The sequence below is a fragment of the Piliocolobus tephrosceles genome, chromosome 16 (genome assembly GCF_002776525.5).
Source record: "Piliocolobus tephrosceles isolate RC106 chromosome 16, ASM277652v3, whole genome shotgun sequence".
NCBI lineage: Eukaryota > Metazoa > Chordata > Mammalia > Primates > Cercopithecidae > Piliocolobus > Piliocolobus tephrosceles.
The window spans coordinates 25,328,500-25,346,459 of NC_045449.1; the positions used below are offsets into that span (position 1 = coordinate 25,328,500).

Below are 17,960 nucleotides of genomic sequence, written 5' to 3' on the forward strand. Positions count from 1 at the left end.
CTGATCCTCTGCTTCCGATTCTGCCTCATTTTCATCCATGCTGTAGGCAGCATCTCCTCCCAGTGGTTACAGTTTTCTCCCTTACCCAGCAGCTTGCTCCTCCTGCCTTTTGGGGAGGACAGGCTGGTCCTACTTACCGCCTCCAGTCTCCTGAGCTTCTTGGCTTACCAACAGGGCAGCCGGCACCTGTGGGGTGTGGCCCAGTGCGGCAGCTTCCCCAAAGCCTCTCCCACCACAGGTGTGTTTTCCACCACCTGCTCCTGGCCAGGCTGTCCCTCCAAGGCTCCTCCTCAGTGACCACCTGGATCTCATTGGTTTCCTCTTTCTCACTTTGTCCCTTCAAATCTAAAGCCACCTCGGAACTGGGGACGGGTGTCTGGGACTCATTGCCAGGCCTAATTCCCTTCCCCGGTGGCACCTTAGCCGGCATCCTGCCATCCAGGCTGAGGCTCGCTGAGGGCTTGGAGCTGCTGACTCTGGTCTTTTTTTCCACTCAGGTGTCTGGAAGCTACAGCTTCATTTCCCTTTTTGGTGACCTCTTCTGTGGGCTCCTCACATGGCTCCTTTGCTTCCTTCATTCAGTCAATGCACTTGGTCAGATGCATTCCTTTCCAAGTTGGCCTGGCCCTTCTGAAACTGGAGGCCATCCTGCTGCAGCTTGCTGTAATTCCTGTGTGTCGTTTAGCTCGTCTTGCAGGACTCCTATGAGCCTCTCACCAAAGTGATGTTCTTCACCAAAATCCCCTTTTCATCCTGGGACAGCTTGTTGGTGCTCTCCAGCTAAAAGCTGTGGCTGGACTGGATTTGGCTGAGCTGATCTCATTGCTTTTCCAGCCCTCCCTGGAGCTCATTCTTTTTCAGCTGCACAACGCCCCTCTCCATAGTGGCCCTGTGGACCCTGCCTTCCAGCTCTTGATCCACACCTGTGGGTGGGGTGGGGTTTGCAATCTAGTAGTTGAAGCCCACTGCAATGACACAGGCCACCAGGGAGGCCAGCACAAGGGGTGACTTCATGCAGTGATGCCTATTTCCCAATGCCATCGTCTCAAAATCAGGGCTGAGAATCTCCCTGACATAGATTGAGAATTAATCATTTCTGTAAAAGCAATAGCAAATATTCAATGCTTTCATATCACATTAGAAAGAACATAGCTCCTATTATTCCCCAGAGATGGTTTATTGATTTGATTCCTAGCAAGGGAAGGTTACCCCGCCTCCCTGCCACCTTTGACGGAATTACTAATGACACCCAATAAAAGCCTTTCTCCAGCAAAGCCAGAAACCCATTCTGGAGGTGAATGTGAATTCACCACAAGCAGCATCATTGCTCAGAGAACATCCTGGCAGCACAGTGTCCCCTGTCCCTGGCTTTCTAACCTTCACTCCCACTCCCGTTTTGCCGGCAATCAACATCCATGCTCACTGCCTGCAGGGGAGGGTGGATAGAGTTTAAACTGACAAGTCAGTTGAGTTCCTCAGTACTATTTTTTTAACTCATAACAGACAAAATAGTTCTGAAAGTGCCTTTCAGGATCTGGACTTTTTGAGAGAAAAGGATTTGAGTGTGGGAGAGAGAAGGTGCTCCTAAGGTTAAACCCCCAAAGACAATGGGGATAGGGATGATACTATTAGTAATATATGCATTTTTTCGTTAGTGATAATTTTTAAGAGCTAGTTTCCCACAAACTGAGAGAAAATCAGAGAGACATTCATGGGAGAATAAAGTGAAAGATGCGAGCCAGAAAGCTGGACATCTGAGAATGACCCCAATAGGACGCCATCCTGCCTGGGAAGAGGGAGGACTGTAGGTGCAGGGGGGCAGGAGGGAGGTGCGCCCGGAAACACCACCAGTCTTTCCAAGAAGCCCCTGGCCTGGTAGACTCAGAGAAGCTTAGGGTGGGACACGGGACAGAGTCACAGCCCTGACCCAGGAGGACGTGGCAGGACAAGTGACCCAGCAATGACCAGAAAGGCTGAAATGCACCTCATCAGTGGCTATCAGGGGTCAGGGGTCAATCATGAGTGAGAGTCCCGCATCCCCTGAGAGCTCAGTCACACTCCGGCCTTCCAGAGTGCAGAGGGGCCCTGGGAAGAGAGTCCTGCATCCCCTGAGAGCTCAGTCACACTCCGGCCTTCCGGAGTGCAGAGGGGCCCTGGGAAGAGAGTCCCGCATCCCCTGAGAGCTCAGTCACACTCCGGCCTTCCAGAGTGCAGAGGGGCCTGGGAAGGACCGGAGGAGGGAAGAGGAAGGATGGGAGATGGAAGATTCTCAATTGGAAAAAAAACAACAGCAAGAAACTTTGTTTACCTTGTTGGTCAGATTAAATTTCTGCCACCAAGAGAAACTGAGATTGAAAAGCTAAATTTAATTATAGAGAAAATAAAATTACATTTTTTTGCACAACAAAGTCAATGACTATGAAATTTATAAGCATCACGTGAAACAGGCAGTTTTACGAAACTTACCAAGGATGTTTCCAGCAACTTCTTGTTTAGGGAACGGAGTAAAGGGGAGAGAAGGTCGCATTTTCAAACGTCAAGAAAGTGTTCTATGTCAGAATTCAGTTTGTCCCAGAGCACAGCTGCCAAGAGCTTTGTAAATCTAGGCCTGTAGGAGGAGAGGGCTCAAGTACTTTCAGGATAAAGGCTAGAAGCCTAAGGCCCTGATCAGTTGGGCAGTCCCCATTATTGCACATTATTGCATTTGCTATTCCATTCTCTGACACTTCTAAAAGGCTGGGGAATCTCCAGATGTGTTCATAAAAGAGTGGAAAAGAAACTGGATATGTTACAACAAAGTCGGTCCCTATACAAATGGTGTCTTTCCCTGTTTAGTGCTGTGAAGCCAATATCCAAAACCAAAAGCGAGTGTCAAGTAGTGCAGGCTTTATTCCATGGCCACTGTATTAGTCAAGAGTCTCTTAGAGGGACAGAACTAGTAGGATGGATGGATAGATAGATAGATAGATAGATAGATAGATAGATAGATAGACAGATAGATAGATATAAAGAGAACTTATTAAGTATTAACTTACAAGATCACAAGGTCCCACAATAGGCTGTCTGCAAACTGAGGAGCAAGGAGGGCCAGTCCGAGTTCCCAGACTGAAGAACTTGGAGTCAGATGTTCGCAGGCAGGAAGCATCCGCAGTGGGAGAAAGATGTAGGCTGGGAGGCCAGGTCCATCTCTCTTTTTCACATTTTCCTGCCTGCTTTATATTCTCTGGAAGCTGATTAGATTGTACCCACCAGATTAAGGGTGGATCTGCCTTCCCCAGCCCACTGACCCAAATGTTAATTTCTTTTGGCAACACCCACAGACACACCCAGGATTAATACTTTGTAACCCTCAATCCAATCAAGTTGACACTCAGAATTAACCATCACAAGTCCACCCTTTGTCAACTTGAACCCATACACATCTCCTGAGATCATACATAATCTTCAAATAAAGACAGTAATGAGGTCATAATTACGTCTAACATAATACAATTATCCTTTGTACAACCAGAAACACACCAATCCCCTACCCAAATACTATTACATAAAGTGAACAACACTTAAATGCTGATATGAAGCCAGTAAATCTTACATCACATAATAAAGGAAAAGAAAATAAAATGAAGATATTTTCTTAATACAAGTCTACACATGCACAAACATGTTTTTAACAAAAGGAGGAGGAAATGCTCATGACAGTTACAGACCTCATTTCTGCAGCTGGTCACGTGGTCGTGGCTAGTATTGATGACTACCTTCTTCTACTCTGCACTCTGTATTCCCTTTGCTTTCAGCAAACACCTCAGTAGGTCTTGTTTTTGCTTTTGTTGTTGTTTTGTTTGTTTGTTTTCCTGGTGGAGTGACCCAAACCTTTATTCCTGAAAGGTCTGAGTCATTTGTAGTCCTGCCTGGATTGGGCTGTTGTAGTTTCCCATTGACGTTAATCACAGGGCATGGTAATACTAAGAGATGCCCAGTGGATCTCCTGCATTCCATGCATACTCCTCCTTACCTCCGTCGTGGATTAGTGGTCTGATTTCATTATGATAGTTTGGGTCAGTTACCCTAGCCAACACTGTAATTCCCTTCTTAGCCTGTTAACTTAAAGGTAGGAGGAGCCCAAAGCATCCCCGTGGCACTCTTAACTTCTAGTTTAATGGAATTGTCATTGTGTCTCCTGGTGGCAGCGTTCCTCCCTGTGGAACTAAGACCTCTAGGCCAGAAGAACATAATGTCGTGGGGATAGGAAGCAAAAATTTTGCTAGTGGATCACTAGGGGTGATGGTGAGTGGTGTGCCACTTCCACTTCCATCCCTTGATTCCTGGACCCGTGAATCCTGGCTAAAGAGTACCATATATTGGAGGCTGATTCAGCACATACACGGCCTTCCGGAGAACTTTGCCCCAGCCCTACAAAGTATTGTCAACTAGTTGGCATTGTCATTGTGACTCCAAAAGGCCATTTCACCGTTCTATCAATCCAGCTGCTTCAGGATGATGGGGAACATGGGAGGACCAGTGAATTCCATGAGCATGAGGCCACTGCCGCACTTCGTTAGCCATAAAGTGAGTGCCTTGGTCAGAGGCAATGCTGTGTGGAATATCATGATGGTGGATAAGGTATTTTGTGAGTCCATCAATGGTAGTCTTGGCAGAAGCATTGCATACAGGATAGGCAAGCCCGTATCAGGAATAAGTGTCTATTCCAGTGAGGACAAACCTCTGTCCTTTCCATGATGGAAGAGGTCCAATATAATCAACCTGCCACCAGGTGGCTGGCTGATCACCCTGAGGAATGGTGCCATATCAAGTTCTCCGTGTTGGTATCTGCTGCTGGCAAATTGGACACTCAGCAGTGGCCATAGCCAGGCCAGTTTTGGTGAGTGGAAGTCCATCTTGCTGAGCCCATGTGTAGCCTCCATCCCTGCCACCATGACCACTTTGTTCGTGGGTCCATTGGGGGGTGACAGGGATGGCTGGGGAAAGAGGCTCAGTGGTGTCCACATTACGACTCATCCTATCCACTTGATTGTTAAACTCCTCCTCCGCTGACGTCACCCATTGGTGAGCACTCACATGGGATACAAATGTCTTCACAGTTTTTGACCACTCAGAGAGTTCCATCTACATACTTCTTTCCCAGATTTCTTTGTCACCAATTTTCCAATCATGCTTCTTCCAAGTCCCTGACCATCCAGCCAAGTCATTGGCTACAGCCCAGGAATCAGTATATAATCTCACATTTGTCCATTTCTCCTTTCATGCAAAGTGCACAACCAGGTGCACTGCTTGAAATTCTGCCCACTGGGAAGATTTCCCTTTACGGCTATCCTTCAGGGATGTCCTAGAAAGAAGCTGTAGTGCTGCAGCTGTCTACTTTCGGGTGGTGCCTGTGTATCGTGCAGAACCATCTGTGAACCTGGCCTTAGTCTTCTCTTCCTCTGTCAACTGATCATAGGGAACTCCCCATGAGGCCATCGGTGAAGGCTGGGGGAGAGAAGGCAGGTGGCAGGAGTGGAGACCCTGGGCATTTGAGCCACGTCCTCATGTAACTTACTTGGCCTTCAGGACCTGCTCGAGCCTGATCACATACGTACCACTTCCATTTGATGATGGAATGCTGCTGCACTTGGCATGGCCCCCTTTATGGCTAGATGGGTCAGAAAGCACCCAGTTCATGATAGGAAGTTCAGGTCACACAGTGACTTGATGACCCACAGTCAAATGTTCAGTTTCCGCCAAAGCCCAGTAACAGGCCATGAACTGTCTCTCAAAAGGAGAGTAGTTATGTGAAGAAGATGGCAGGGACTTGCTCCAAATTCCCAGATGCCTCTGCTATGATTCACCTATGGGAGCCTGCCAAAGGCTCCAAACAGTATCCTTATCTGCCACTGACACCTCAAGCACCATTGGATCTGCTGTGTCATATGGCCCAAGTGGCAGAGCAGCTTGCACAGCAGTCTGGACCTGTTGCAGAGCCTTCTCCTGTTCTGGACCCCATTCAGAACTGGCAGCCTTTCAGGTCACTCGATAAATGGGCCAGAGTAACACACCCAAACGAGGAATGTGTTGCCTCCAAAATCCAAATAGGCCCACTAGGCATTGTACCTCTTTCTTGGTTGTAGGAGGGGCCAAATGCAGCAACTTATCCTTTGCCTTAGAAAGAATATCTTGACGGCCGGATGTGGTGGCTCAAGCCTGTAATCCCAGCACTTTGGGAGGCCAAGACAGGTGGATCATGAGGTCAGGAGATCGAGACCATCCTGGCTAATATAGTGAAGCCCCGTCTCTACTAAAAAATACAAAAAACTAGCCAGGCGACGAGGCAGGCGCCCGTAGTCCCAGCTACTCGGGAGGCTGAGGCAGGAGAATGGCGTAAACCCGGGAGGAGGAGCTTGCAGTGAGCTGACACTGTACTCCAGCCTGGGCAGCAGAGCAAGACTCCGTCTCAGGAAAAAAAAAAAAAAAAAAAAAAAAGAAAGAATAACTTGACAGGCCCCACACTACTGGACCCCTAGAAATTTTACTGAGGTAGAATGTCCCTGAATTTTAGTCAGGTTTATTTCCCATCCTCTGGCATGCAAATGTCTCACCAATAAGTCCAGTGTGTTTGCTACTTCTTGCTCACTGGATCCAATCATCAGAATGTCATCATTGTAATGGACCAGTGTGATATCTTTTGGAAGCAAAAAGTGATCAAGGTCTCTCTGAATAAGATTATGACACAAAGCCAGAGAGTTGATATACCACTGAGGTGGAACAGTAAAGGTATATTGTTGGCTTTGCCAGCTAAAGGCAAATTGCTTCTGGTGGGCCTTATGGACAGGAATGGAGAGAAAGGCATTTGCTAAGTCAATAGCTACACACCAGGTACCAGGAGACATGTTAATTTGCTCAAGCAATGAAATCACATCCGGTTTCATTGGAAATCAGCTGCAATTGGAGTCACCACTTGGTTAAGCTTATGATAATCCACTGTAATTCTCCAAGATCTGTCATCTGCACAGGCCAAATGGGAAGCTTGAATGGAGATGTGGTGGGAATCACCACCCCTGCAGCCTTCAGGTCCTTAATGGTGGCACTAATTGCAATCCCTCCAGGGATGTGATATTGTTTTGGATTTACTATTTTTCTAGGTAGAGGCAGCTCTAATGGTTTCCATTTGACCTTTCCCACCATATTAGCCCTCACCCTACCAGTTAGGGAGCCAGTGTAGGGGTTCTGCCAGCTGCTGAGTATGTCCGTGCCAATCATGCATTCTGTCACTGGGGAAATGACCACAGCGTGAGTCCAGGGACCCACTGGGCCCACTGTAAGTTGGACCTGAGCTAAAACTCCATTAATTACCTGACCTCCATAAGTCTCTACTTTAACTGGAGGACCACAGTGACATTTTGAGTCCCCTGGAATCAATGCCAAATCAGAGCCAGTGTCCAGAAGTCCCCAAAAAGTATGATCATTTCTCCTTCCCCAGTGCACACTTACCCTGGTAAAAGGCTGGAGGTCTCCTTGGGGAAGGGTGGGAGAAAGATTCACTGCCTAAATTGTCAATAATGTAGTGGGGTCCTTCCTCAAGGGGACCCGGCCTCCCCTTCATTCAAGGGGTTCTGGGTCTCTAAACAGGCTAAGTCCTGGAAATTGATTGAGGGGTCATGATTCTGTGTTTTTATGATTCAAATTAGACTTTTGTCCATTTGACCTGCAAGTTCTCTGTATAATTTAAGTAGGAATGCAGTAGGCTTCCCATCAACTTCACGTCTAGGAACACTGAGATTAATTAGCCAATGCCAGAGCTCTACATGGGTCAGATTATTCTGATTGCCACTTTGCCTCTACTGCCCATTACAGTAGCTATGCCCACCTTGCCTTTGATGGTTGAGTGCTGCCACTTAGCCCCTGCTACCCTGCGATCCAGTTATTCCCATCGTATTTACATTTTGTAGTTGAGTGACTGCAGTTCCCACCATTAAATGTGACATACAGAGAAGAGCAATCACAGGGCTCTTCAAAGATGCTGGTGCTGCACTCACATGTCCATTTCACAAGGCATCGGTCAAGGGTATATCTTCTGGACCCTACCCACTGGGATGAGTAGGTCTAGAGTGACTAATCCACGCCACCATCCCAATCTCCTTAAGCCTTTGGATCCCTTCCTCTACATTAAACCATGAGAGATCAGGGATTTACAGCTCACTCACAGTGGGCCATCTTTTAATCCATATTCCAGCTAACCAAGCAAATAAACCATTAGAATCTTTTTTAACTCCCCAAGCTGCAACATTAAATGCAGAGTCCCTACTTAGTGGGCCCAAATCAATAAATTCAGCCTGATCCAACTCTATGTTCCTTCCACCATTATCCCATACCCATAATATCCATTCCCATGCCTGTTCTCCAGATTACTGTTTTTATAAATTAGAGAACTGAAACAGTTCCCTTGAAGTGCTGTGCACCTCCTCATGGGTCACACTCTCAGCCTTACCTCCAGGGGCCCACCGGGACTTTAGTTACAGGTCGAGACTGTCATCAATGTAATGGACCAGACTTTAGTTACAGGGCTAGACTGTCATCAATGTAGTGGACCAGGAAACAGGGGTGTTGGGGTGGCTCCTGAGGATAATCAATATTATTTTGCCTGGCAACTGCCTCAGGGGAGGCCATCCCTGTTGCCTCAGGCAGCACAAGCTTTATCTCCTCAGACAAAGAAGGAAAGGTTGATGGCAGCGTGGGTCAGGGAGGGGATGTTGCCACTACTGGAGATGGGGAAGCTGTTCCTTCCGGCAAAAAAGTACATCAGAGTTTACAAACTCAGTGTCCCCAGCTTCATCTGGGTCCTCCCACATTTCCCCATTCCAAGTTGCAGGGTCCTGTTATTTTCCAATCAATGCCCTCACTTTAACAGTAGACACCTGGTGGGGCTATACATGCACCTTTTGTTGCAGGTCAGCCACTTGCATGATAAGAGTTTGTGTCTGTTTTTTCACAATTTCAGCTCTTTCTGTACAGGAGATGAGGATCTCACTCAGGGCTATCATAGCAGATTTGAGGCTTGGTATCTGCTTCTGAAGCTGGGAGACAGAATCCCTGAGTTCATCATTTTCTTTCATCACTTTGTCTATTGAACTCAGGAGCAACAAACCAGCTTCATTATGTTGCTTGGTTCTCCACATATGGTCAAAGTATTATGTATAGAGTCAGTAAACTCCTTGCCACTCACAAGAAGTGAATCAAGCTTGTCAAATGCACTTACTTTGCTTAAGTCTCTAAACAGTTCACACCAAGGACTATCAGTGTTCTCCATACTATTAGACGTAGAGTCCTTAGCATTTTGGGGTCTAACCATATTAAGCAGCCAACTCTAGAAACCCCAAAACCATTGAAAGAACTTCATCCTTAATATTCTGTTTCTCTAGAACCACTCCAGTACCAAAACCTGTGTTAGGGTTCTCTTGGAGGGACAGAACTAATAGTATGTATATATAATATATATATTTATATATATTATATACACACATATATATAATATATATATTTATATATATTATATACACACATATATATAATATATATTATAGGATATATATAAATTATATATATAAATATATATGGGATATATTAAGTGTTAACTTACACAATCACAAGGAAACATACAGCAGAGGAGAAAAATGTAAGCTGGGAGGCTAGGCCCATTTCTCCTTTTCCAAGTTCCTACCGGAAAGACAAGAGGACCCCTGAAGGAAATGAATCAGGAGTCACTGTAAATAACAAACGTCTCCCTGAGGAGCCCAGGGACATAGGGTCCTGAGATTTAGAAGCAACTAACACAGCCAGAAGAAATTATTTCCCTGCAGCTGTGCTGGTCTCCCAGTTGGGAATGTTTCCATAGAAGGGGAGAGTCTCCCAGACCATCCTCCATCAAGTCCCATCAAGCCCATCTTCCCTGAAAAAAATTAATTTTGATTTTCTCATTCCTTCTATATATGTATATATATTATTTTACACACTTATCATATAGAGCCATCCTTTGGTATCCACAGGGGATTAGTTCTAGGAATTCTCATGGCTTCCAAAATCTATACATGCTCGAGTCTCTGACATAACATAGCATAGTATTTGCCCATAATCTATGCACATTCTCCATATATTTTAATCTCTAGATTACTTAGAATACCTAAACAATGTAAATGCTATTAATAAATGTAAATGTAGATGGTTATTACACTGCATTGTTTTTTATTTGTATTTTTTTAGTTTTCAGTTTTTGAGACAGGATATTGCTCTAGCACCCAGGCTGGAGTGCAGTCACATCATCTCAGCTCTTTGTAACTTCTGCCTCTTGGGCTCAAGTGATCCTCCTTCCTCAGCCTCCCAAGTAGCTGAGACTACGGACATGTGCCACCTCATCCAGCTAATTTTGGTACTTTTTTGTAGCCTGGGTCTTGTTATGTTGCTCAGGCTGGTCTCCAATTCCTAAGCTCAAATATTCCTCCCACCTTGGCCTACCAAAGTGCTAGGATTACAGGTGTGAGCCACCACACCTGGCTTATTGTGTTTTTTTTTTCCCCCAGGTATTTTCCATCCATCACTGGTTGAATCCACAAATGTAGAACCCATATATACAAAGTGTTGATTGTATCTAAAAATGAAACTATTTAAAAGGTAGAAAAACGCAGCCATGATTTTGTCTCTCAATTCTTTTCTTCCATTTTCCTGTCTGCTAGACTCAGTAGGAACCCAAGAGGGAAGGAGTTTAGACAGGAGAACAGGTAGAGATAAGTGGGAAAGAGAGGGCATTAAGGCCCTCAAGTCTGTAAAGGGTGAATGCAGACTGCAGCACAGGACTGCCACCTAGTCGCTGGTCTCAGCCACCAGGAAGAGCTGTGGCTTTGTCACCATCCTCAGCTTATCTTGCTCCCTTGATCCCTGCCTCGGCTTGCTCTGCTTCTGGCCTCCTTGGAGGAAACTGCCTGTGTCAATGGGAGTGTAATGGAGGGTTGCAGGTTGAGGTGGGATGGGGGATAAGGACATGTTTGCAAGAACACGTCCTAAAGGAACATGTACATAAGGAAATGGACTCCCATCTAGAGAGTGAGCTGGGGGAGGTGGGCACCGCAAGGAGCAGGAAGACAGGCCGGATGTCTAGAGGTTGCTCCATAATCCCTAGTTCCTTTCGAGTGTCCTGCTTTTTCTGTTCTGGCTTTCACTCCCACCCAGAAACCTGGAGAAACCTCAACTGGAACGTCGAGTGAGAAGATTTCAGCTCTCTGGGCCCAGGGTGAAAAAAGGAAGTTGTATGAAAAGAGGAGAAAGGAGGAAAAAACAGTCTCATATGTTTTTGCAACAGGTGAAGTCCCACATTGCCCCACTTCGAGGATTCCATGCTGTCGTTTGTAATTCCTGGTGAAGCATTTCTTCATGAGGCTGCCCAGGCCTCCTGCAGCCTTCCCTGGTGGTCCTGCCTCTGTGGAGCTGAGCTCCTCCCTTCCCATTTGCTGAGGGGCAGGCACCAGTGGGAAAGGGACTCCATCGTGAGGGAGGAGACCTGGATTCTGGCCCTAGCCCTGCCTGTTCACTAACAATGAACCAGAGTCAGGTCATGGTTCTGCTCTGGGCTGCATCTGACAGATGAGAGGATGGACTGTCCCAGGTAGCAATCCAGGACCCCTCAGAGCGCCCTAGGTGTCTCAAGAAGAGGCATGCTTCCTAAAAGTCTTGGGCCCTGGGTCAAGCCTCAGCCCCAGAACTCAGTTGCTGAAGCAGATCTCCCCTTGGGATGCCTCTCCTCATTATAGTCCATCTCCTTGAGGTGTGTCCCTCTCACCCTGGGTTCCTCCTGCAGGGAGGTTTGGCTCACCCTCTAGAATGCTCCCTTTCCTGCCACACTGAGCTACTGGGGGTCGCTATTGGTGACGCGTCAGTTGGTAGTTGTATTTGTTTCTATTGCTGCAAAATATTACCACACACTTAGCGTCTTATAACGACGTATTTATTCTCTTAAAGTTCTGGAGGTGAGAAGTCTGAAACTAGTTTCCCTGGGCCGCACTCCGTCTGGAGGCTCTAGCAGGGGAACCATTTCCTTGCCTTTTCCAGCTTCCAGAGCTGCATCCTCACACCTCTTGGCTCCTGGCCTCTTCCTCCATCTTCCAAACCAGCAGCATAGCATCTTGCTTCTCTGGTCACATTGCTACCTTCTCCGCTATTGCCACATTTTTCTCTTCCTCCCTCTTATAAGCACACTTACAACTACATTGGGGCCTGACCAGGTAATTCAAGGCAACCACTCATCTCAAGATCCATAACTTGATCATATCTCCAGAGTCCCTTCTGCCACATAAAGTGACATTGACAGGTTCTGGGGAATAGGATGTGGATGTCTTGGGGGCCATTATTCAGCTACCACAGTGATCTATACCTTGTCTCTGGCCTGGGGTCATCCATTCTCTCTCCCATCCTGTCCCCTTATAATAGAATTGTGTATCTTTCTCCAAATCCACACCCTAATCTTACAGGCCATCCCAACTGCCCCTCCCTTCACTTTCTTTAGGCTCTGAGAATATTCTAGGAGACTGCTCTCCAACAGAACTTTCTGCGATGATGGACAGAAAGTCCAGAATCTGTGCTAACGTGGTAACTAGCCGTGTTACCAAGGGCTACTGAGCACTTGAAATGCGATAATGTGACTCGGGAACTAAATTTTAATTTTTATTTCATTTTTATTAAATGTAATGAAATTGTAAATAGTTGCTTTGGCCAGTGGCTAACATATTGGACAGCTCAGATCTAGGCAAATGAAAGCAGAAACTATGGCCAGGCACTTTCTTTGCTGCTAGCCTCTCCTCACACCTGTTTTGGATGAGCTCTGCCCCCTAACCTCCTCCTCTCGGTCCCCACAGAATCTGAAGGAGGCTTCCACTGGGGCTCGGGAATGACGGAGGTGACTAAGGGCAGGACAGGCAGGGAATTGTGTCTGTTGACCCCAGAGAAGTACAGGGCCCCAATTCTGCTTTTGCATAGGACTAAGAACACTCAAAGGATTTTCAAGGTAGTCTTGGCCTTGTCCTTACTCAACCAGTCTCCATTTTGAGGACCACAGAGGTGTGTCATGAGGGAAGGTATGCAGGAAAGTGCTCGAGCCTGGGAGCTGGCACTGGCCAGGGTCCTACTCTGCTATGCACTCACTGAGTGGCATGTGGCAAGTTACTTCCCAGGCCTTGGCCCTCAGTTTCCATAAAATGAGAGGGTTGGACCAGATGGTCTAAAATTTCCTTTTAGCTTTAGTAGACTACGAGTCTATGTCCTGAGGATCAGGCTTTATTGTGCATGTAATTCTATTTCAGAGCCACGTTGTCTCTGACCCATGGAATAGGCAGCTCTGATTGAAGGATAATTAAGTAGAAGTGGCTTTAAGTTACTCCTGCAACACTTCCAAACAAAACCAGACCTCTGGCTGGGCACGGTGGCTCAATCTCAGCACTTTGGGAGGCCAAGGCGGGAAGATCACAAGGTCAGGAGATCGAGACCATCCTGGCTAACACGGTGAAACCCTGTTTCTATTAAAAATACAAAAAATTAGCCGGGCATGGTGTGGTGGTGGGTGCCTGTCGTCCTGCCAGGAGAGGCAGGAGAATGGCGTGAACCGGGAGGTGGAGCTTTCAGTGAGCTGAGGTTGCGCCACTGCACTCCAGCCTGGGCGACAGAGCGAGATTCTGTCTCCAAAAAACCAAAAACCAAAAAACAGACCTCCATCCTTCTGTCCTCATTACAACACTTCACAGTAGCTTGGGCTTTAGAGTGCTGATCCGTCAACTAACTAATCTAATCCTCATGATGACCCTGATAACTGCTAGGTCCATTTTAAGTGAAAAGGCTGAAGCTCAGAGAGGGAAGGAGAGAATCTTCCAGGGGCCCAGTCTCATGTTGGGTGCTTTACATATCACCTCATAACAGCCCTTTGAAATGGTTAATATTATCCCCATTTCACAGGTGTGAACACTGAGGTCTAACAAGGCAAGATGACTTTCCCAATGTTATGCTGATAATAAGATGATGAAGACACTTTTCTCACTCTTCTTACCCCTTTGCTGTGCTGTTTCCCCTGTTTACAACTTCCCCTCAAGATGTTGAAATGACAAGCTCCTTTTTTGGGGCATTCTTTCGTGACACTCCCCAAGCCGACCTACGAGCCTCAACAAGTCACTTCACCTCTCTGTGCCTCTGTTTCCTTAACTGTGAAACTGGGGGCAACAGGGTGTTAAAAACCTTGTTGAAAGTACGCAGTGAGATGTATGAAGAGTGCTCAGCCCAGAGCTCATATTAAGGATGCAGCAATTGCTCATTCTTATTCCTTTTGGAAAGTGGAGTTTGCCCCTCCGATAGTACCAGGCAATTCCTTTTACCCCCAAATCAAATTAAAATCACAAAGAAACTGTCTGCATTTTATTTTAAAGTTTTATTATGAAAATACACGGAATTAACGGTGTTATCCATGTATTTGCAGCAGCAGAGAAACAGTGACGGTGGACCATCCCCATAGGAGACACTTTGGCTAAACAAATATAAATAATGAAAATAACACCTAATACAATAACATAACACATAAAAAAGATTAAATTCAGAGAAGGGACAGGAGCTGCGGAGAGGAGTCCTGAGTGTGGAGGAGATGCGTCTCATGGAGAAGCATCCAGGCTCAGGTGGCCTTCCCTGAAGACTTCCTGTCTCTGAACAGCTCAGTTCAGTTCCAGGTCATACACATACTCCTGGACCCAGGTCTCACTGGGGTCAGCGCACACTTGCTTGCCTCTTTTGGTTTGGAATCTGTAGAACAAGGAGTGGACAGATGAGAATCCCATGAGACCTTTGAGGTGATCTGGCTTTATCCCTTGCCTGGGGTAGGTATCTTCCTCTGCCTGACCACGGTCCGTGTGGGCAGCTCTGGTGCATGGGATCCTTCCTGGGGCAGCGCTGGAACCAGACTCCCTGTAACTTCCACCCACTGGAGTTAGCTGTGGGCCCCAGGGATTTCCGAGATTAGGAACCAGTGGGCATTGCAATCAATATGAATAGATCTCCCCATTCCCTGCCAGCCTGGCAGTGACTTTTCCACGTCTTTCTAGCACAGTTTAAGAAATCGGTCCCTATCTCATGTGACCTGACTTCCCCTGCTTTCCTGTCCTCTGGATAACTTCCTCCCCAAGAACCCCCTTCTCTCTTGGCTCCCGCTCAGCTGCCTTCAACACTTGAAAAGTGAGTTCATGACCTGTGTCCTCACAGCTCTCAGGGAAGGCTTCAGCCCTGAGATCTGACTCCCCAGTGCTTAATCAACCCCTCCCCAAAACAGGCCCCTTTAAAATTCAGCCCTCACCCTTGCCTCCCAGAGCAGCCCAGGGGTTGATACTCACACCACAGCTGGCTGGGAGCAGAGGCTGCTGGTCTCGTAGTAATCTACCACAAAGTTGCGAGGAAGCTTCCTCATGGTGTAAGAAAAGCAGCAGGAGGTGGGAGGGTCTGAGCCCACTGAAAGGAAAGGCCAGGGTGAGATCAACACTGCACATAGGAGCCGTTTATTTTGGCTTCTAGTTTTGTGTCTTCTTTGAGCATCCCTGTGGAACTACCGGAACCACAAATATGGTCCCTTGTATCCATTCCCACCTAACCTGAGCAGGAGTCTTATTCTGAATACTGGATCTTCAGAGAAGAGCAAGAAAGAAATCTAGAAGATTGGAACTGGATTCAGTCTCAGAACACATCGCACTCCCTTCATATGACAGATGGCAAAACCAAGGCACAGAGAGGGACAGGGGCTTGCTTGAACAAGTAATTAGAGGCAGAGCCAATTCAACAGTCTGACTTCCAGCCCATCCTTTTCCTCTGCTGGTTGCTAATTCTTGAGAAAGTAAGAACTTGAATGTTATTGAATATCTACTAGACTCTACATTTAGCGCAGACTTCGTGGCAATCTTCCTAGCTGCCTTTTGTCCCATCCCCAGATCCCACTGTTTGACCAGCCACAACTAGAAAAAAAGACTGTGCCTACACTTTGGCTCTGGAAATAGCCGCTGCAAAAGTAGACTTACTTGGTGCTGAGAGTGCTGGAGAGCAGAAGGCAGCTGCTAGCACGAGGAGAGACAGGACAGTCACGCACGGCTTCATGGTGTTGGTGGAAGAGAGGTTTTCTCAGAGGTGAGGCTACAGAATTCAGAAGCTTCAGAACCCAGCTGTGTCCTGTGCTGATACTAAGTTGGGAATCTTTTTATAAGGACTGTGAGGCCTGGGACAAATGTGGGGGCTCAGCAGAGTGAGTGGAATTTCCATGGTAAAGATGATGTCATGGCTCCTGAAGCTAGCTGAGTGAGGAGTTTCTCTCAATCTCTCTTCCCCAGGGCGATGTCATCATAGAGGAAAGATGAGGGAATTGCAGGCTAGAAGAAAAGTGAAGTACAACCAAAGGAAGTGACCGAGACCTGGGGGGAGAGTTGCAAACCACAGAGGAAAGATGAAATGTTCACACCTGCTATAAGTGGCTTGTAGACAAGAGCTGTGCTGCTCTTGGTGGTTGGCACCCCCAGATGCTGGAGGGTTCATGTCAGTCTTTCCAGGCTGTCCACAAGCCTGGCCCCAAGAACAAAGGGGGGGCCAGGACCCCCCATCTCCTTCCTGTGCTTTCATCTGCTGAGCCGGGTGCCACTGAATTTTGTGTCCTGTATGTTTCCTTGGGCATGAAGAGTCCAGCATTGGATGTGCAGAGGGACTTAGCAGGGTGACTTAGCAACATTTGTAACTTCTTCTTGGACACAGCATGTACCAGGCCCTGGGAAAGCTGTCTTACACATATCATATCTAATCCTACCATAGCCCTGAGCAGGGGTGTGTCATCTCATTTTACAGATAAGGCAATTGAGGATCAGAGAGTGGTCCACTGATGTGCTCAGTGCCATAGAGCTGCTTAGTGGCACTGCCAAATCTGAATCAAGATTCATCTGACTCCAAAGTCCATTTTCTTTCCATGCTGTAGTCTCCAGAATAAACATAGAGTGTGACCACAAAGAGAAACCACTGACTGATAGACTGCTAGGAGCCATTCCACACTCAAAGACCAATTGTATTCAAACTTAATTCAGGAAAGAGATAGGGCCAGTCTGTCCTAGAACAAGAGAAGAAATAAAGATTTCAGCATATTTTCTTGGACCAACAAAACAACAGGACATATAAACCAGTAAGAATCGAGTTTGAGACCTAGATAGAGAATGTTCTTCTAGTATAAAAACAGGACTGAACTGGGTGCAGTGGCTCATACCTGTAATCCAGCACTTTGGGAGGCCAAGGTAGGTGGATTGCTTGAGCCCAGAAGTTCGAGACCAGCCTGGGCAACATGGTAAAACCCTGTCTCTACAAAAAAAATACCAAAAACAATTTGGCTGGGAGTGGTGATGCACACCTGTAGTCCCAGCTGCTCAGGAGGCTGAGGTGGGAGGATCACCTGAGCCCAGGAAAGTCCAGGCGGCAGTGAGTGGTAATTGTGCAGTGGCACAACGAGTGCCAGGGTGACAGAATGAGACCCTACCTCAAAAACAAAGCAAAGCAAAACAAAACAGAACTGTATACTTAGTAATGAGTTTATCCACGTTACAGACAAAATATGTAAACTAATAATGTGGGTGTGTCCCAACCAGTCCATAGGGAATGCTTGTGCTTATATTAAGCCCTGGCTGGTTTGACAGCTGCTGGGCACCTGTACAGAAGATTACAAAGGCCCTGAATACAGGAGTGTGTGAAGTTGGGCAAATGAAGGGAATGAGGATAATTGGATCAAGATCTCTATCTGCCTTTAGGTCTACTACTCTAACCCGCCTGCTCACCCCTAACCCCACTCTTCTCTGAGAAAGAAAAAAGAAGAGTAGGCCGGGAGTGGTGGCTCAAGCCTGTAATCCCAGCACTTTGGGAGCCCAAGGCATGTGAATCAC

At 46.9% G+C, this 17,960-nt stretch overlaps 1 protein-coding gene across 1 annotated transcript; it reads right to left on the minus strand.

Moving 5' to 3' along the window:
* Nucleotides 1-14,430: 14,430 nt before the first annotated feature.
* Nucleotides 14,431-17,121, minus strand: LOC111520266 (C-C motif chemokine 4-like). The gene is made up of 3 exons (XM_026447103.1): nt 16,074-17,121; nt 15,399-15,513; nt 14,431-14,814 (listed from the first exon to the last, which is right to left on the minus strand). The coding sequence occupies exons 1-3, from the start codon at nt 16,147-16,149 to the stop codon at nt 14,727-14,729; spliced, it is 279 nt and encodes a 92-aa protein (XP_026302888.1). The 5' UTR covers nt 16,150-17,121; the 3' UTR covers nt 14,431-14,726.
* Nucleotides 17,122-17,960: the final 839 nt, after the last annotated feature.